At 44.1% G+C, this 20,673-nt stretch overlaps 1 protein-coding gene across 5 annotated transcripts in view; it reads right to left on the bottom strand.

Moving 5' to 3' along the window:
- OSBPL6 (oxysterol binding protein like 6) overlaps positions 1-20,673 on the bottom strand; it is an 85,703-nt gene that overhangs the window by 44,366 nt on the left and 20,664 nt on the right. For all 5 annotated transcript variants that reach the window (XM_008687184.2, XM_008687188.2, XM_040643427.1 and 2 more), the window contains exons 3-8: positions 14,412-14,534; positions 11,807-11,860; positions 10,502-10,615; positions 10,197-10,367; positions 7,502-7,634; positions 764-867 (exon numbers count right to left, since the gene is read on the bottom strand). In XM_008687184.2, the coding sequence (XP_008685406.1) occupies positions 764-867; positions 7,502-7,634; positions 10,197-10,367; positions 10,502-10,615; positions 11,807-11,860; positions 14,412-14,534 (699 nt within the window). The remainder of the gene's footprint in view (positions 1-763; positions 868-7,501; positions 7,635-10,196; positions 10,368-10,501; positions 10,616-11,806; positions 11,861-14,411; positions 14,535-20,673) is intronic.

Here is a 20,673-nt window from a genome sequence, read left to right on the forward strand (position 1 = left end):
TATTAAGTTCACACACATGATACAGATAGAGACAAAGAGCACAGCAGTTAGTCAAGAATCGCTGTTAGCCACCTAAAGCAAACCAGCCAGGGGAGAAAGTCATATCTGACGCACAGTGGGCATTAAAAGCAGAAATAACTTAATCATGAAATATATTTGTCTGCTATACAAAAGGAAAACAGGATTAGAGATCTTTAGCATTTTTTTTTTTCTATATAAAAAGATGGCAGTGGGGCTCCTGGGTGGCTCAGTGGGTTGAGCAACCGACTCTTGATTTCAGCTCAGATCATGATCTCAGCGTGGTGAGATGGAGCCCTGGGACAGGCTCTGTGCTCAGCAGGGAATCTGCTTGAGATTCTCTCTCTCCCTCTCCCTCTGCCCCTCCACCCACTCGCACGCAGGTGCTTTCTCTCTCTCTCTCTCTCTCTCTCTCTCTCAAATAAACAAGTCTTTAAAAAAAAAGATGGCAGTAATTCTGAGAGTATCTAAGTTATATCTTCAAAGCTATCATTTCTAATGCAATACACCCATGGAAGAATAATTCAGATATTTATTTCTATTAGTTTGTACTTAAATGTAAAATATTTCAAAATAGACGTTTTAACACAATGACACCAAGAATTCAAAAATATTAAGAATAACTCCAGTACATAAACTAATCTGTGTTGTAGTTACTTCCCTTTAAATGTTATCTTATATATTCATAAAACAATCCAGTAAAAATTCTGTGTTAACGTCTTAAAGTCCTCTTGGTAATATTTACCTGCATATCAGTAAAGTTAGGTGCTGACTGAGTTCTCTGAAGTATTTCCAAATTCTGTAGGAGTTTGCTAAGTTCCACAAGGTTTGACTGGCAGTGTGCAAGGTCTAAGAAAAATCAGAAATAAAAATAGATCAGAACTGGGCAGGGTGGGGCAGCGATGGTAATAAAAGATGATCCAAATTGTGGCAAGTGTGATTAGGGAGATCTGTGTTTATATAAATGACGGTGGCAAGTGTGATTAGGGAGATCCGTGTTTATATAAATGACGGTACTGGCAAACGAAACAAAACACACCCTTCTCTGGTTTAGAAACTTAAAAGCACTGATGATGATGATGATGATGATGATGATGATTTGTAGAATTACAGGGTCACATTTTAATTCCTGAATTTTACAGTTCAGCATGAATATCACCACATGTATACAAATGGTGTAAAACAAGCACAGTGGTATTTTTAATACAAAATAAACTTCTACTTTATGGAAAAACTATACTTCATATCTACACAGACAGCCCATCTTTTCCAAACAATAGCCCAAATTAAAATTAACTACAAAGTCTCTAAAACAGGGGAAACTGCTTCAGTTTAAGCTATTCCAGGAGTAACAGACCCATAACACATTACAAGCGTGATCTGAAGACCGTAGCTGGGATTCCTGCTTTTATTATGGGTTTTTTTTTTTTTTTTCTGAAAAAAGCACTGATTATTAAATGAGTTTAAAGCCTACTTACCAATTAACAGCTAGCTATTACAATCTCAGTGACATTTTGTTTTCTCACTTTCCTGTTCAGGTGGCCCTTGTCACATAGGAAGCACACTCAAGGAACCTGCAACTGTTCTTTGGTTTTATTCTTAGGAACCTGTCCACCTACTCCTAAAATAGTTTACAGGGTGGATGCTTAGAATTTGGATGGAGTTAAAGTCAAGTTCAGGAAAACAAGATGGAATGCAAAGTCAGGCAGACATATTCACCTATGATCTCGATCACTAACAATGTTGCAATGAATGGTTTCTTTAAAATCTATGAGGGATGGGGCCCTTAGGTGGCTCAATGGGTTAAAGGGCTGCTTTGGGCTCAGGTCATGATCCTGGGGTCCTGGGATGAAGCCCTGTGTCAGGCTCTGTGCTCAGCAGGGAGTCTGCTTTTGGATTCTCTCTCCCCCTCTCCTTCTGCCCCTCCCCCTGCTCATGCTATCTCTCTCTCAAATCAATCAATCAATCAATCAACCTTTAAATATAGGTAAAGATACATAGGTAGTTGCATTTGGGGGATTTTTGACTTTTTGACTTTTTTGTTGGATATAGAAACAGAGGAGTAATGGCTACAAGGGTCTTTCCAGGACTCCCAGTCACTGCTCACTCTATGGAGAACAGGGTGGCAGCAATTTTAGAGTCAGGCCATACCCAGGTCTCCCCTCTTCTCTACAGTATCTGCCTCAGGATGGAGTCCGGGCGGGCTTTTAAGCACTACTGCTGTGCTTCCAAAAACTGCTGGCCATCGGTGGCCTTCACATTCCTTCAGAGAGGGAACCAGTGGAGGTGGGAGGAGAGTACTGATGAAGACGGCACCTGCCCCCCCCCCCCCCACCTTCAGGGGAGGCCATGCCCTTGTGCCCCCATCCTCTTCCCTGAGGAAACAAAGTTATGTGGCTCAGGAGGGTAGAAAATACAGAGGACGAAAGGAAAGTTAGGAGGGAAGAAAGTAGTGCAAAGAAAGAAAGAAAAAAAAGAAAGTAATGCAAAGAAGGAAGGAGGGTTAGAGGGAAGAGGAGAAAGGAGATGGGCTAGAAAGGGCCTACCTTTTAATTTGCATGTTGTTGTTATTGTTATTATTATTTATTTTAGAGAGAGACAGCAGGCACGTGCATGATTGGGGGGTGGGGGGGCAGAGGGAAAGGGGGAGAGAGAATCTTAAGCAGGCTCCACACCTGACCTCTGAGATCATGACCTGAGCCAAAATCAAGTCAGCCACTTAGCGCACTGAGCCATGCAGGCGCCCCTTAATTTACATTTTAAAGAACAAAACTGTATCATAAGCACATGCTAATAGGAACCTTATTTCACATTATCCATGCATTGAGCCTTCTATCCGGTGACTATTACATTCATGCTTCCTAGTAAGTGTGACTCACGTACACAAATGGTCTATGCAGGTAGCACAGAATTCTGGAAACAGGCTTCAAACCATCACAACAATATCCAATCAGAACGGAAGGAGAACACTGTAAATGAACTCGTTCAAGGGCAAAAGACCTAAAGTTAAGAGTCAGGAGACAAGGACTGACTTTACATTTCCTGATGACAGTTATATATACCTCTCTGCCCTTCCTGGCTTAGAGTAGCAGCTGAGATGGTAGATGAGAAAATTGTGTGGGCATGGGTCACACCACGAGGACTCATGCTGCCAGGGCCTTCCGCTGGAGCAAGTCACACCGGTCCCCACCACTTCTCTTGCTTGAAATGTATAGGAGATGAAATCCTTGGCAGGACTTCGCTGCCTGCCTAAGCGTCTGGATGTACAGAGGATTATAAAGATTTGCCAAAGGCAACTAAAATATCTTAAAAAAAAAGAAATCTCAAGAATTTCTTTAAATTGAGATGAAATCTAGTTTTAGAAATGGGGAAAAAGGAAAGACTATGCCAAGAAAAACTGCTGAGATAGTTCAGAATGGTGAACAGTTAAAAACTAACCTAGCAATTTATTTATTTTCCCATCATGCCCTATCTTGTTCCAAAAAGAAACGAGTCGTCCAACTGTGGAATGGTTAAATAAATTAAGGTATATCCAAAGTTATCCATTGATTATTTCATGTAGGTACCACTGATGGAAGATGCTGTGTACCCAGCATAGTTCTAAGTACAGGGATTATCGCAACCAAGTAAGATTCATGGAATTTACATACTGGCGGAAAAAAAAAAAAAGCAAACATTTTGTATGTTAAACAATCACGTATCCATCTTCAATAGTGGCATACAGAACACTGTCTCCACGGGAGCCGAGCAATTCCCTTACATACTTGAGAAGATCTGGCCTGATATATGTTCAGATCCATGAATGGTTCACCACTTTGAGTATTAAAAGTATAAATCAGATATGCTATGAGTTCAAGAAGATGCTACATGAAACTTCTGAAATACAAACCTCAGTAGTGTGGACTCTCTATGAAATGATTAGGAGAGACCAAAGAAAAGTGTCGTGGGAGTTTGGAAAATAGAGTTATTGTGGTTTGAAGTCATCAGAACAAACTTAAAAGACAGAGTGAAATCTCTTCTGGGTCTGGAGGATTGATGGAAAGGATTCAGCAAAAGAGCAAGGTGGAGAAGGGCAGAGAGGGAAAGAACCACCTATGCCAAAGCATGGACAAGGGAATGTGCAAGGATGTTCAGGAAACAGTAAATAAGTCCAGTGGGGCCAGTGGAAAGCAAGGTTGAAAGGGCAGGTGGCGCCTGAAAGCTGAAAGGCAGGTTTGAAATGCCTGGCTAAGTAGTTTGGGCTAAAGCCACAGAGTCCACAGAGAATCACATGAAGGGAATTTTGCATAAAAGCTATTTAAGAAAATATCAGTCTTGAGGGAGTAGCACCTAGTGGACAAAGAGCTGTTTAGTCAAACATCTCCCCCAGGGCAGCCGTGTAATCCTGGGCACATTCCTTAACCTGCATTTCGCTTTCCTCACCTGCAAAGTGGGGAAGAGTAATACCCGTGCCTCGTGGCTGAGTGCAGCGGCCTGCTAACTGCTGGCCCAGAGCTGCAAACTCGGTCAGAACAGCAATTTCTCCCGAGCCTGTGAGAGATGGGGCCGCAGAGCAAGGGACCGAGGATGAGAACGCCAGCCAGGAGGCGGCCGACGCACCAGAGACTGGGCGCATGCTGGTCTGAGTTGGGAGGCAGACACTTGAGAGGAGGGCAGATGAGGGCATGGGGAGGGGTGGGTGTTTTCAGAGAAATAACAGAACTCTGTCGTGGCTGGGTGAACACAGCGGGAGGGTCAGAGATCCTCTGATGTCTTAGGGGTGGTTAGGACAGCAGCATTGACAAAAGCAGGGAAGCCCAGCAGCTGGGGTCACTTCAGGGAGGAGACAAGAGGCTGGTTTCAGGCAGGCTGGGGAGGCGGCCGGCGAGTGCAGACAGACAGGGCCAACCGCAAGGAGAGGCGTGGGAATGTAGCCCCGGCTGGATGCGGAGCTGAGATTGAGAGCCTTCAGCCTTTTTGAGAGGAATATGGTGCCTGTGCTCTGGAGTCAGACTGCCCACGCTTGAACTCCAGTTCCACTCTGCTAGCTGTGTGAACTTGGGACAGAGTGAGTTGATTGCCCTGTACCTAAGTTTTCTCACCTGCAAAATGGCTTTGAGAGAACCGAATGAGTTGCTGCATATAAAACAAGCACAAGAGTTCCTGTCGCATAGTGCCTGACACCTATTCGCTGCCCCTGCCACCGCCCTCCCCATCATCACCATCACCACTGTAATATCAAAACAGAGATTTCCCGAGTCGAAACTACGAGCACGCCTGTCATCTCCAAAGCGCAGAGCATCGTCATTAGAATCTAGTTGGCCTGGGTTAGCCCTCCAGCCTGCCAAGTATTTATGTGTAATATGAGCTAGTTATTTGACCTAAGTATCAGTGTGCCTGTCTTTAAAAATAGGGTTCATAATCCTGCCTGGTACTACTGGGAAGATTTACATAAAACCATGTACATTAAGTGCTCAGTTCAGTGTCTGGCCCGTGGTGAGCACCCAGGCAACTACAGTCACTGTTAGCGGAAGCCGAAGGCGGAAGACTGAACCTTGACCATCCCCACAGCCAAGGCGACCAGATGAGAATCCAGTGGAACAGAGGAGGAGCAGCTGGAGAGAAAAGGAAAACTTCATGGGGCCTACGGGAGAAGTCCCATCAGAGAAGGTCCCGCGGGGCAGGTCAGAGGATGACGTCTGAGGACTGAGTGGAAATCAGATGGCCCCTGGCTACCAAGAACGCTTTTTTCATAGAGCAGAAGGGCAAACATCAAATTACGGAGAGAAGCTGGAGTCTAGGGGCAGAGAGCAGAAGTGAATGAACGAGAGAGGCTATCCCCGGGAGATGGGGTAATGACTGCACTAACGCTGAAGGAAACGGGAAGGCAGGACGGAGGACACAGGTAGAGTAGTCAGGACGGGGAGAAGGAGGAGCACCCCTGAGATAGGACCGAAGGCACGAGGGCACACGGAGTCAAAGCCTCCCTCCCTCCCCCACCAGCCAGGGGCTTTTCCAGCATCAAAGCCGATGTCTCTTCATTTTGGTCAGAAGAATGGATTTGTCCCCATCTGTGGTCCCAAATCTGTTCAGCAAAGCAGGCAGCCAGGCTCCATGCTGTGAGTGTGTAGAACGTGGCGGATGTTAGAGGAGAGGCTGAACTGTCGAGAACCGCTGCGGAGGCGAAATGGCAGCATTTTAGGAAAGTGAGGGCCAGCTTCTTTCCCCAACCCTAAGTTCATATACTCGAATGTCTGCATGTTGTGTGAATACATTCAAGTAAAACCCTTTTAATGGAATGGCAGCTTTATGCATATAACATCCCTCTCAAAATCGTATTTTCACATAAAGATTGAGTTTGGGATGTGGCAAGGGCTAAGCAAAACGCTGAAGACTTTGAGTTCACGCACATGTAGAGCAAAAAAAATATATTTTTTTGTGGTGGGGATCAACATATATTGCCCAATTTCAATTATTTATTTATTTATCTATCTATTTATTTTTAAGGATTTTACTTACTATTTATTTACTTATTTTTAAGGATTTTATTTACTTCAGAGAGTGAGGAGAGTGAGCAAGAGAGAAAGAGCACACAAGCAGGGGCAGAGGGAGAAGCAGGCTCCCCGCTCAGCAGGGAGCCGGGTGCGGGACTCGATCCCAGGACCCTGGGATCATGACCCGAGCCTTAAAGGCAGATGCTTAACCAACCAGGCACCCAGTCACCCTACAATTTCAATTTTTCTAAGTGAGGACATAAGAAAATATTCTCACATCTACTTTCATCATCATTTCATAAAGGAAAAAAAATTAATAAAAATACGTTAGGCCCAATGTCTTCACAAAATACTTGTTATACTATCCTTGTTTTCTCAGTTTTGAAGGTCAAAAGAAAACTATCTCCTAGAACGGACATGGTCTGTGGCAGTTTGGACCAAAATGCTTGGGCTAATTACGAGGGAGCAGCAAAGTTTCTAGAAAGTACGAGGCTCAGAGATGGCAGAGTGAGGGCATGGTGTCTAAGTTCAGAATATTTAACAACGGACGCAGAATGGGACACCGGTAACAGGGAACCGTGGAGAGCAGGTGCCACATCATTGTGCTGCTTCTGGAGGGCTGTCAGGAGACACTTGTTCAAGGGCAAGATGAAGCAGCAGAGAAGGCAGCTGGAGAAAGGACCCGGCCACACTGGAGAGCCAGGGTGGGGGCGCTCTACGGACTGCGCTGGGCCGGTGAGATCACCCGCCTGCAGGGTCCGGGGAGTGGGAGGCTCAGGGGGGAAGGTGGGGTGCAGGGCAGGGGAAGGGTGAAAGCAGCAGGGGTAAGGCGCAGGAGAAGGCAAGCTGGGGTCACGGGAAGGGGCAGGGTCTGGTGTGGAAAAATAAGCACAAGGAAAGGGGGAGGCAATCGAGGAGGCTGGAGGGGGCGAGGTTCAGCGGCCACGATTCACCGCTCTGGCTTCTGTTTTGTCGGCTTCTCCTGGGAGCCCAGCGGGCCAAGAACTAACCTTCTGCACACCTGTCCATCTCTTCCGAGTCCTGTAACCAGGCTGCCACTTTGCTCTGGCCGGTCGTGCAGGTCGCGGGCAGGCTGTTGCTGCACGGCAAAGGGGACTGCCACGGAAAGCTGTTTGGTGGCACCTGCAGTGAACAAAGGGGAGTGTACGGGTGAGCAGAAACAGTATACTTAGGTGAGTTTTAAAAAATATTTTGAGGTATCCTCAAAGTGACATCAGAAAAGAGGAAGAAAGGGCAGACTCAAAATACGAAAGAAGGCTCTAGGCTAAACCTGGACATGGTCAGCGAAGCCCAAATTCATAAAGAACAGCACTCTGTAGGCGGCCATCTCCACCGAACAAGGAAGGGGACAACACTTAAGTATGTCACAGCTCCCACTCTTAAGGGCCTGCCAGCTCAAGGAGTTTAAATTGCTCAGCAGGGTGTATTAGACACAGCGTCCTTATTGCAGTACTTTTAACTCATGATTGAAGGCCTTTCCTTCCCCAAAGCTCTCTGTTCCCTTACGATCAGCTCAAGGACTTGTCAGCCACATGAGATTCTTAAATATGTTACCCACCATCAAGCAACCTTGCAACGCTTTGAATGCATATTAAAAATGGTAATATATAAAAAGGCAGTCTCAGCAAATAATTATTACCTACAGCCGATAGACTTTCCAGTAAAGGGATTTTACATGAAATAAAGTTGCAGGAAGTAAGGAGATAATGCAGTGAGTTCCGTGAACACTTAGTTGAGAGAGCAGAAGATTACCTCTGAAAAAGCTGAAACAACTTTAAAACTCCATATTTGACTTTCATATTCAATTATAATTGATCGTGTCTCTTCTAAATCATCATGAAGCGAATGATACACATATTTAGCAAACCCAGATTTATTTATTACCCATGCAGGGCCACAAACCAATTAGCGTTCAGGAGTCTCATAATTTGGTATTTAGAATGCAAGGCAAGGGATAGAAAGCTCTCTTCGCTCTTCCTGTATTTTGCGAAATGTAATGGAAATCTTTCACTGACTTTGATCTTAGAGGTGTGTCATTCATAACTACAGCAACGGATCTTCTACAAAAACCAGAGTTGAAAGGCTTTCTTATTCCAAGGCAAACAGTGGGGAGGAACTGGTTTCAGTTCTCTGTTCTTGGCTATCACCCAAGTTATTTAATAAATAACACAAGGGATGAAAATAATATGTCTTTTATCAACATGCAGGGAGAAGCAGAAGAAGCAAAGGATGAGACATTCATATTTTTAAAATATCCATCTGGGATATATTTCTTGTTTAGCTTGGATGAATCCTGGGATTCACTGTATTCTGTGGTGAGAGCACAGGGGGCCCAGAGAAACTGGAGGACAATCTCATCTCATGTTGGGTCCCTCAGTAAGTGCCCTACTTCCTACCCTCTGACCTCTTGGTTCCTTCTTTTTCACTTCAGAACTGGTTAGTACTAGGGTTAAACCAATACGCTGTTCCTAGGAGGATGGCGTTGGTTGAACAATCCTTGGCAAGGCTATAACCAGAATGAAATAAAGTTTAAGAGCCTTGTGAAATACAATTAATGGGATTTAACAAAAATTACTTAGGTAACTCCCATTGAAATAGTAAACAGTGAATACAATAGTATTTCATTTAATCTGATTAGATTGGTCTTGCAGATTCCATGAGGTCTTTCAATGTTATGCTAAGGAAACACTTGGAAATATATATTATATATATATCCCTAAGTAAGGAAACAGAGAAAAGCAGAATCTTCACTGAAAGGTTCTTAAACCCAGCTCCTTAGAGCAGCCAGTTATTCACAGATGTCTGTGTTCTCAATGTCAGGTACCAAGTGGGAGCTGGAACAACCCTGGGCACCGCAATGTGGCCATGGTTCAGAAAACTTAATTACTAAATCAAAGGCAGAAACAACGGTCTCCCTGCCTCTTGTCTTCACCTTGGTTTTTAACAGGCAACACCTCTAGCTTTTCAGCCACATAAAAAAATGAACTCTTAATATAGCCCAAAGAACAACTTCAGCCTCCCTTAATCTGGTACCTGGTATAATGGGAAGGGCATGGATTTGGGGAACAGAGAGATGAGGATTCTGATTCTGGCTCAGCTGTTTAATGGCCTTGTCTCTTCTGAAAACATTTTTTTACTGTCTCTGAGCTTGGGCTATATTAAAGATTAGAGATGAGTGAATGTCAAATGCTTAACACAGCACGTAGTCATTCAAACAGTCTACTGTGTATATTATGGTCACATCCTCTAGCCAATTTACCTTAACTTCATGGGAAAATTCAATGGTCTCTCTCTGGGTCATGTATACACTACAGTTCAAGGCAAGGAAGCAAGTTTCATTTTTCAAACTTTGTGGTCTTCTTATTACCACCCAGGAAGATACCAATTTCTAGGTGCTGCTTAGTCAAATGTTCACTCTACTTCCTAGTCTCCGTACAAAGTCATATAAAGTTAGGATGTGGTCCATTCAAAGAAAGGAAAAGTAATTGCTAGTTCTCTTGGTGATCCATATTTCTACCTAATCTGTCCTTGTGATTAACTCTGATGCCCAATGTCATTGCTGTCTTGAGGGTTAGTTGACAAAATAAACTTTCTCTTTCTGGTTTGTCAAACGAGACTCAGTTACGTGCCTACATAACTTCCCAAGCAATTTCTGGGCTGATTTTCATATAACAAAAGTCATACCTTTCCATCCACAACAGAAACGTTAGCAGCTGGTGAGGATTCAGCCGTGGAGGTTGAAGGAAAGATGTGAAAACTAGCATCTCTCGGTGACCTGACAATTTCATTCTGCCGATACAATCGGTGATGGCGCAGTTTGGAGACCCACGCATCAAACCAGTCCTGGGATTTCACCTAAAACAAAGAACAAGAGGAGACGGTAATGGTGAAACCAATCTCTGGTTTAGCACTGACACAGCCAAGTGAATTCCCCTGCTAATGGCAGAGAAGCTATTCTCTATTCTCAAACTATTGAAAAGTGACTTTACCTTCAAATGATAGATGTGCTCTTCTGTGTCAAGGTCTATTCTCCGAGCTTTCTTTTTAATTGACATGACCGAGAGTCCGACATCGATGCTTCCATGGACCTTCCCCTTTTGAATCTGAAGTCAGAAGACTAGTAAATAGGCTAGAAGGATATATGAGTTGATGTGTTTCTGTACTGAAGTGAGTGTAATGTAATCTTTAACTTATCTATGGGGGATGGAATACTACACCTCCTTTACAAAGAGGTAATGGTTAAGGTCCTTAATCTGAGGACAGTTGAAGTTGCTGTGACTTCACACCAATTTCAATAAACAAGACTATTTGTTTCTTTTTTTAAGTTTACTTGTTTTTAGGAATCTCTACATCCCATGTGGGGCTTGAACTCACGACTCCAAGATCAAGAGTCACATGTTCTACCGACCGAGCCAGTCAGGTGCCCCAAGACTATTTATTTCTTAGTCCTGTTTCTGGCATAATTTATAATGCTAATCTTCACAGTACTAGATTGCACAGCTTATAACCCAAAAAAGATATGTTTAGTGGTTCCTAAAATAACTATGATCAATCTTTGACCCACAACCCAGAACATCCCCCAAGTAATCAACGAGAAGACAGATGCTAAGGCCGAAGTGGGCAGCTGGGACTGAGAGCACAGAGCAGCCAGTGCCTCCTCTGGTTGCCCTTGTCTGATCAAGGACACACAGCTGCTTCCATGAAAGACATGGGGACAAAACGGAAACCTGAGTTATTTCTCTATGCCACAATGACAAGACGCATGGCATCTTCTAGTTTTACACGCAAACAACTACTTCTTCGAGAAAAGTAATTTGCAGTAATGTTAGTGAGTTAGGATTTCCAAGATAAAAGGATACATGAAACAGAAATGAAGTTCATAAGATAGGTTTTAAAAGGATATAGATAAGAACAAAGGTTGCTTTAAATCTCAAAAAAAAAAGCACATAAAGCATAGTTTATTGAGAGATGCAGGAAAAAAGTCTCTTTGGGTTTTCTCTCCAAGACAGAAGGGGTCATTTTATTAGTGTATCGCTTGTAGGTTTAACCTTCTGTTCTTAACGACATCCATCACAATTGTTAAATTCAGTCTTCATGCGCCAGTTAGAGATTGTTATGCTAGTGTGAGCACAAGCATAAAACACACGTTGCCCGGAACATGGAAGTTTGGTAGCTTGTTACATCTTACAGGCACACAAATGCACAAAGCTGGTAACTACGTCACAAGGCTTGCACAACGGTGGTGTTTACTCACTTTACAACCATCTTTGAAACATGTCCTGCGTGCTACTTACATCAAGTGGTGCCTTTGAATACTTTAACATTCCATTATCCAGGACAAAAAAACGCTGCAAGAACCAAACAACCCCCGGTTACCGTGTGCATTTTGAATTATATAAAACATTCACAAGTGTGCATCTAACGTGGCTTGGCATTTAGCAATCTATACGTTTGATCATTTTCATATATTTGAATTCAGTGCCCGTGGTCATCGTCAGTCACATTAAACGGTCAGGAAATCCGAGCTTGAATTCATTTCATCAGCCTACTGGGTTCTTTTACACATACTCGGATGGGAATGCAATCTTTCACCATGGTTTTCCTGGGAGGGAGTGGGGTTGGGGAGGTGCAATCTCAGCGTCCACAGCGGGGACTTTCTGAATGAATCACACTGGGGGGTTTTTGAAAGTGAGAAATGAGAATAACTCAGTTGAGGTCACAGTGATTCTGTGAGGAGCTTCTCTACAGGGAATTTTTCACCCTGGATGTAAACTCCTACATTTCCCTGGATACCATGGAAAATTCCTGAAAATGCTCACGTCTGTTACAGGAGTCCATGAACTAGATCTACGAGTAATAAATTATCTGGAAAGTTTAAGAAGCAGCTTTAGCAATATACTTGCATCTCTACTTAGCAAAATGCTTACATTTCACTATTAGTAAAAGAGATTAAAAATTGCTTTTAAATTACTTTAAGGGCAAAAAAAAGAGAGAGAAAGAGAGAGACAGAGATTTTTGGCAGTTTTTGTCTCCTCCAAGATGCTCCTGGTCCAGTCCAAATGAATTCAGCCATCATTGCTTCACAAACACCCAGGAACCCTCTGTTGATTTCCTTTCCGTGGGCAATTCACACGGGAACAAACAGTTCTAGGACTCGATCGAACAACGGGTCCAATGCCCTCCTACAGTCTCTACAGATGCAAGGAGTCTTTCTATTGTTGGAAAATTGGTCTGCTGGGAAGGTTTTATGTGATTCGGGAACACTTAGCTGCCGCAGTGGCAGGCGGGCAGGCTCGGGTATACTCTGCCAGAACTCACAGAAGGCCATGAAAACCCCTTCAACACAGGTCCTAGGGGTGACAAGTAAGCACTGAAAGAAAGCATCTCCATGGCTGAAAAACACTTGATTACTCAATCACCCAAGACTTGGGCAATCAAATATGCTGATGCTTGAATAAATATCTGATGGTATTAGAGATCTGGAGAAAAGGCAATACAAGTGTGAACCTCCCACTATTTACATAGAAAAACACTCAAAGGCATGGCCCAGAAAGAGTGGCTGCTGAGATGTCGACCTGAGAATGAGATTCATAACATCGGTTTCTTTGACTTCTTTTCTCTACTTTTCCATTTCTACCTATCAAAGAAATTAGCAGGGATAATCTATTGTGTGATCACTAGGGAAGAGATTAGCAAGGCCACTGATTCGAGGAATTGCGAAGTCGTGAGGCCAGAATGAAAAGGAAAGGTGATTCTGGGAAGGAGTATGGCCAGGAGACCAAAGTCCAAGGAAGAGCAAGGGTAGAGAGAAATTCCTAGTATTGGGATAATATTATAGGTTCAGGAGAGACTGAGGATGCTTCTGACAAGTGAGAAGGAACACTAGTCAGAAGCCTCTTGGACCTGTTTTTATTTCACCCTCAGAGACAGGGGAGTGGGGCAACATCTCCTGTCCATTAATTTTAAGTCTTCCCTAAAATTGCAAAAAATGTATTTCCTAAGGATCCTAATCCATAATGTCCCTGCTTTGGGCAACTGGACAGCCACCACCCAGCCACTTGGGCCAACAGATTCATCTGCCCTGAGATGAAATCCATTGGCAAACGTGTCAAGCAGATGAACCTGTTCTTCCAGTGACTTCAGAGAAGGTACAGGTGGTCTATCGAGGGGCTTATGCTGAAAATGGAGGAATTTTCTCCTTCTTAGCATTACAGTATTCTTGTTACTCAGGTAATTGCAACAGTGTAGTACAGAATATTTTCTCCATAATTAAAACTGGAAGATGGAGAAAGGATGTGGGGTAGGACAGAGAAGAAGAAACCACATACTTTCAAGGGCAGTAAACAAACTTCCAAGATCAGTGATTGTACATCTTTAGTTTGCAGTGGTAACAATAATTCCAAGACTTTATCCCAAGGACTTACATAGAAATTTGTGTATGAGGATGCTCATCACATCATAATAGCAAAAGAATCAGACATATCCTCCATGTCCAGCAACAGGGAATTGGTTCAATAATGGTGGAATCTAATAAAAATCCATCCAATGGAACATACATATGCATTTAAAAACATCTTATTTCAGAGAGTATTTAATAAGCACCTATTCATATTATTATTTTTTAAATATTCATATTATTTTTAAATGAAAAAAGCAGAGTAGACAACACGTACAAGCTGGACTTTAAATATCACGTAAAATACGGTTTCCCTGAATACAGGTACTACAGATCTCAGGCTTAAATAGGTATAATAGGTTGAAGCCCATACGGTTAAAAAAAAGGCTGTGAAAATTAGTTTTATACATGCAATCATACTCCTCAATTTCCCCCTAATGACACCAGATAAGAGGCTCTCTATGACGAAGACGATCTGAAGACGAACACGATGAAAATGGTACCTTGTGCCAGCCTTTTAAAGGCCATTTTCTTTTCTTCAGCATAAAGCCTTCATGTTTGTCTGGTCTCTGGACATTGGTTTGGCCTATTTTCAGCCCTTCTATAATTTCCCAGCTGTCAGCTTCCTGAGAGAAAAGAAAAACGAGTCACATGTTTTCAGTGTTTGATGACACAGTCAGAGTGGACTCCTAAGTGGAAGCTGCTCTGAAGCAGCACTGGACACATCAGAAGTATGAACCACGTTCTGGAGCCAAGTCTAACACCCGACACAGCGTTGTGCTTATAAGTGAAGTTAAAACGAGTTTCCAGGTAGACCATCGGAGATGGTTGGCGGGGGGACTGCAGGGCAGAATGGAGTTTTGATGGCATGTACTCAGAAGGTTTAAAATGCATTTTTCCAGACAGTTCATCTCTGGGCACCAAGGCACTTTAACATTTTAAAGTAAGGCTGTTTTGATGACAAATGTTCAATTAGGGTGGAGTGCTGGCCTTCTGTGTAAAATGGAAAGGCCTCGGTGTTCTGAGTGGCCCATCACCCACTTCACTAACGGCGGTGCTGCGGCTGCGTGCATTTCAGAGTGGGACAGGCACAGGCCATGCCCTGCTCGCCACACATCACCCAGAAGTCCATGCTTTGGAAGACACACATCCTTTGAAACACACACCCTTGGGAGCCCTGTACTTCAAGGCCAGAAATCTGGGATCCTAGAGGCTACATGATCACCCTCCAAATCATGGTTTCTTCTTTTATAAGACACGTTCTGTGTGTCTATGATGTCTAAATTTTTTAATGAGTTGTCAACATTTAAAAGTCAGAAGATCTCAGATGTAAAAAAATCTGAGCTTCGAGAGTTTTGTTCAAGTCTATAAGATCCGGCAGCAGTGGGCCTGCCCAGAGGGAAGGGGGCCCAGAAGCCTTCAGTCTGCACCAGTGCCCCTTGGGCCCGCCCCCATGTTAGATACCTGGCCCTTAGCAACATCCCGGGTTTTCAAATCACCGGATCAGGTGATTCCTACGGGCCTATGCAGTTCCAAAGTACCTGCCGACCAGGCAAACACTGGTATTCTAGATCTCAGGCGTGGGGCGCGCTGAAGCAGTAGAGGCACGAGCAACAAGGTCACGTGCAACAGCTACAACCCCTCCCACGGCACAGGGAAGCACAACCTCTCGGGGTAACCGCTCTGCTGGCTCAGCTTCCGGAAGCTGGATGCAGCTCCACAGAGGGGGGCAGGCCTCTCTGCAGAATGCCCCATCCCAAGCTCACTGGGGAAATCGCCTTCTGAAGAGATACATTCTATCAGGAATCATCCCTCAATCACAAACAGAGGCTTCAACAGGAATGGCTGATGGACTTGCGGGTGCAAAGGTCTAGGTGGTGGCTGCCCAGAGCCTACTGAAGGCCTGTGAAGCTCTGACAAGGCCCAGAGGCCCAGGTGCCATCATCAGTTACTAAAGCTGCCCCCGGGGACGGAAAGGTTGAGGCTAACGTATTTACCCTCCATTCCCCTTTTTCTTTTTCCCTCCTTCCATTCCAGAAGCTGCTTGCCCTATGGCCAAGTGAAATCTATGTTTAAGGTCAAGCATGTATAAACGGGGCTGTGTTTTTTCACAGTAAGTTATGTTTCCGGGAGATGCAGCTGAACATTGCTTCATTGGAGCACCACTAAGCCCAGGTGATACCCTGGCTTATGAAAAGCCCTCTCAGCCAACACTGGGCCTCTGTTCTCCCAAACCCAACTCTAAATGCCCCCTACTGGACGAGGAACACCAATCTGAGACCAGTGTCATTTCTTTGTCTACTTGGTCATCCCTGAGGGGTCCCCAGTGAATGAACTATTTACCTTACGGAACACACCTACTGCTATCCATTCATCAACATTAAGAACCCATTACAGTATCTGTAAGTATCTTCTTACAAACAGCCCAAGAAGTAATTTTCTATTTGAAGATAATATTGTCAGGAACCGTGACTAAGCTGGTCAAAACTGTTAATTCGATAATTTTTTTCTTTTTCTTTTTTCTAAGAGAGCGAGTGAGCGTGAGTTGGGGCAAGAAGCAAAGGGAAACGGAGAGACAGAATCCCAAACAGGCTCCATGCCCAGCGTGGAGCCTGACGTGGAGCTTGATCTCATGACCCTGATATAACCTGAGCCAAATTCATGAGTCAGATGCTTAACAGACTGAGCCACTCAGGTGCCCCTAGATAAAATAATTTTTTTAAAAAATGTTTCCGATGAGACAATTTCAGGCTGTATACCATGTTTTTTGTACAATACAAGTACAGGTGGCATTATGGTCTGGAGCACAGAGAGGGGTGCTCTGGTATTCCCATTTTAATATATTGAACTGCAACTCAACAAGTAAGCATTGCTTATGAATGACAGAATAATCAGAGAAAACACTAGGTTCTACCATCACCAGAAAAGTAGATAAAAATTTTCATAAAAATGATGGATTTCTACTGATTTATTTTAAAAAGTTTGATACAATCAAGTAAAGAATAACTCTCCGTATATGTGTAAATATATTCATTAGAACTTTCTCTGTTCTTAGATAGCAGCTGTATTTAATGACATTTCTATTTTTAGTAGCCCTATCCACGGATAGCATTTCTAGAATAACATTTTCATTTTCAGCTAGATCTTATCTGAAGGCTAGTGTTCATCTTTGATTTATTCTGTGTGTGTGATGTGTACACATATGTGATGTGTGTGTACATACATATATGATGTGTGGTGTGTATATGTGTGTGTAGTCATATATATATGAATACCCTGCATAACTTGTAAAAATGGAAATATTTAATAAAAAGTACAGTGCTTTTTGGATTTTTTTCTAATTAAACTCCGACTAAAATACCAGCTTATGCCTGTGGCGCTATGGCTACTGATTTCTATCACAGTAGTTTTTTTCTTGGTTTAACTACAGAGGAGGGAAAAAAAGGGTAAGATAGAGAAGGCAAAAAATTAAAATGTATTTCTTAAACATAAATGCAGTAGCTCCGAACAAATAACTCCTTTTGCTCTGATCTGATGTTACTAAAGCCAAAAGAAATTGAAAAGAATCCTAATACAGTTCTTACCGTTAAATAAGCTGTCAAACTGACAGAGGCAACAAGGTAAATCCAGAGCGAACAACACCCTCCCTATTTCAGTGATAAATGTTGATGATAATTTTATAAATAAGGTGTGTAAGATATGAAAACAGCCCATCTCAGCACTCAATACGATCCACCTCCATGCTTAGCAGACTAGGTCTACCTTAGGAAAGTTAAAATCACTTTCTAAAAACTGAAGAATTTTTTTTGTAATTTCAATGGATACTAATTTTCTGTTTTAAAGTCTCCAATTTTTGTTGGCTTACTTAGAAACTTAATCAGGACTTGAGTCAGATAATACAAACATTTTTGCCATTCTAGAAATTTTAAATACACTTTTTATCTAACGATAACAACTAAAACCAGAAAGTGATCTGATAACAGCCCTAGTCTGTTCCTTTGAGGCCTTTCCTTTCTCAAGGGTATGCTCTAGGGGCACGAGGGCTGCGGGCAGGGCGGGTGGTCCGGGAACACGCCTCAGGAGGCGAAAACACCAAACAAAGAATTCCAGCAAAGCCTGAGTCAGGACGATGGGTGCTTCACACGCTGTTCTTCCGCCCCCAACCAGTGCCGGGAGTCCGTCTTCTCTCAAAGGGACTGGGGGATGGTGAGATGCTTTGGTGTCTGGAATGGGTGGGATCCTCCGATTTCAGGAGGCGCCGAGAGAGGTGGTGTCTGTTAATATGAAACCAGCCCAGCACGAGCAGGAGTCCTACAGCGGGGTGCAGGCGGGCAACAGCTCGGGGGAGCAATGGGAAGTGGGCGCTGTCGGCGTCCGAGCCACCGCCTGCGTCAGGCCGGTGGATCCAGGTGCCAGCTGCCTGCGCACGGCCGACGCGCCCTCCTTCCCCTTCCCCGTGAACTGCTTGCGGAAGCTGGGGCCTTCGTGCCTGGGCACGAACCTCCCTTCTCCACAGCTGGGGCACCCACACCTCGGCCTCTCCCTCCCTCGAGACTCTCAGCCACTGAAGGACGCAAGAGTACAAACAGCCGAGGGAACAGAAAGTCCCTGCCTCGGGGTGAGAGCAGCTCTGCGGTACAATTCACGCTCTGGGGCTCACCCTGGGAGCTGGCTCAAGGGGGGACGCCAGCCCAAACCCCATCTTGCCAGCACCACACTGCCCTAAGCTCTTCTCTTACCCTTGTCCTGAGGGCTCTCCCTCCATAATCACACACACCCTACTCCCAGTTGTCCTTCTAGAGGACCTGATGGAAGAAAGAATGTAAGATAAAGTAAGAGATGTCCTAAGCACAGGGAGAGGCTGGGGCCGACGGTGGGTCGGGGCAGGGAGGTGAGGAGCAGCATCTGAAGAAGGGCTCCTGTGGGCCTGACTTAGAAGAGCCGGACTTCTAGCTAGGTGCAGGAGAGCATTCCAGAAGGAACGGACATGCCCCCGTGGAGCAGAGAAAGAGCACGGCCAGGGTTGGGAACTGTGTGCAGACGGGTGTAGCCGGAGTATACCGTGAGATGCCAAGGACGCTAGAGATGCACTGGGTGGGAGACGGGGACCAAGCAAGTCCTGTGCGCATTAGCTCTTTATTATTATTCCTGTACTTACGAGATCGCCAGTTTATTACAGGACCTAACTGGGAACAGCCGGGTGGGACAGACGCAGAGGGCACAGGGCGTAGAGCTTCCGTGCCCTCTGCAACGGCACCGATTCCCCAATGCCTCCGATGTTTGCCAACCAGGAGGTTCCTCCTGATTTGTGTTTTTAATACCAGCAACTCTCCTTTCCGTTTCTGCGTGTCAGTCTCAGAGGTCTCCTTTCACCCTGTCTCTCTCATCATCCTGGTCTTCGGCACACACCTCCCAGCTACCTGACTCTGGACAACTAACTTACTTATGCTCCGAGTCTCTCAGTTTGCTTATCAGTAAAATGATAGAACATCAGTAGTCACTTCATCCAGTAGGCTGATTCTGTGAGAGAATATCTGTGCTGATCCAATGCTTGGGACAAAGTAGGTGCTCAGGAAATGTTAGGGGCCTCTCCCACTGCCCCAGTGTTTCTTGAGTCTCTCTCCAATAGCTGCCGGTAAGAGAGAACTGATGTTTTCAAAGAGATTACTAGTTGTAGTTACCAAGTTGGCATTCTCTGTTTGCCATTCAAATAGAAGTCAGATCATTTTCTCTTTCTCTCTAATTTGTTTTTTAAGTTTGATAACCCCCTTTCCTTAGTTTTGCAGTCTACTCCTGTCCAATAACACAAACTTTATAGCTTGCAATATCTTCCAAATATGAAGAGTACAAGCATATGTATTCCATACCATAAAATGTGTTCTTTCCTTAAAGGATTCTATTTAATGTAGGAAAAGCAAAGTGGAAGAATCAGTGATACATATTTCAAAGTCTTTTTGGGGAAATAAAGTGCTATTTTTATATTTGCATTCCAAATCCCCATGCATTCTATTTTCTGAGTTTCTCCATAGGAGAGGCAGCCTGCTGAAAAAAACTGCAGGGTTTCGAGCAAGGGGTAGGGATTTTCTTTCTGATTTTTTGCATTTGAGACATAAATGAATTTAGAGGTCTCCCCAGTCCAAGAAAGAGAAGGCTGAAGGAAGGGAACGCTGGCTTCCATTAAACAGAAGAGGTTTTCATCAGTAGTCTGCGGTGTTCTCGGAGCGCACAGAGAGGAAAGCCAGATGGGAGGAGAAGCCTGGGACTGACTATCCAACAGCCCCTCCAGGCAGGTGCTATTGGACCTGCGGGTGGGGTAGAACTGAAACAGTCTAAGTCTGAATCCCTGCCCTGCTACTTAGCAGCTTTTTCAGAACCCGAGCAAGTTCTTAATTCTCGGTTTCCATATTTGTAAACGTAATAGATACCTCCACTGCATGGTGCTGTTAGCAAGGGTTCTGTTAAATGGGATCATGTATTTAAGCACCTGGCACCATGCCTGGAACACAGTGCACAGGCAATCATGGTAGCTGTTGCTGTTAGTATTGCAGGTTTTTTTTTTTCTATTAGCTTGACGCAGAAATATTTGCTCATGTCTCCAACAGGAGAATGACAATAGTTTCTCTTCCTTTAAACTAAAGAGTAGTTTGGATCTTTGTACTCCCGCAATTCCCAGAAAAATATACTTTCCTCCATTCCTCCCTGGCACCGGGCAGAGAAAGCCTACATACTGGGGGCAGAAAGATGTGGCAGCGCAGGCCTACAAGA

This window comes from Ursus maritimus, unplaced genomic scaffold (assembly GCF_017311325.1).
Source record: "Ursus maritimus isolate PB19 unplaced genomic scaffold, ASM1731132v1 scaffold_1, whole genome shotgun sequence".
NCBI classification, from domain to species: Eukaryota; Metazoa; Chordata; class Mammalia; order Carnivora; family Ursidae; genus Ursus; species Ursus maritimus.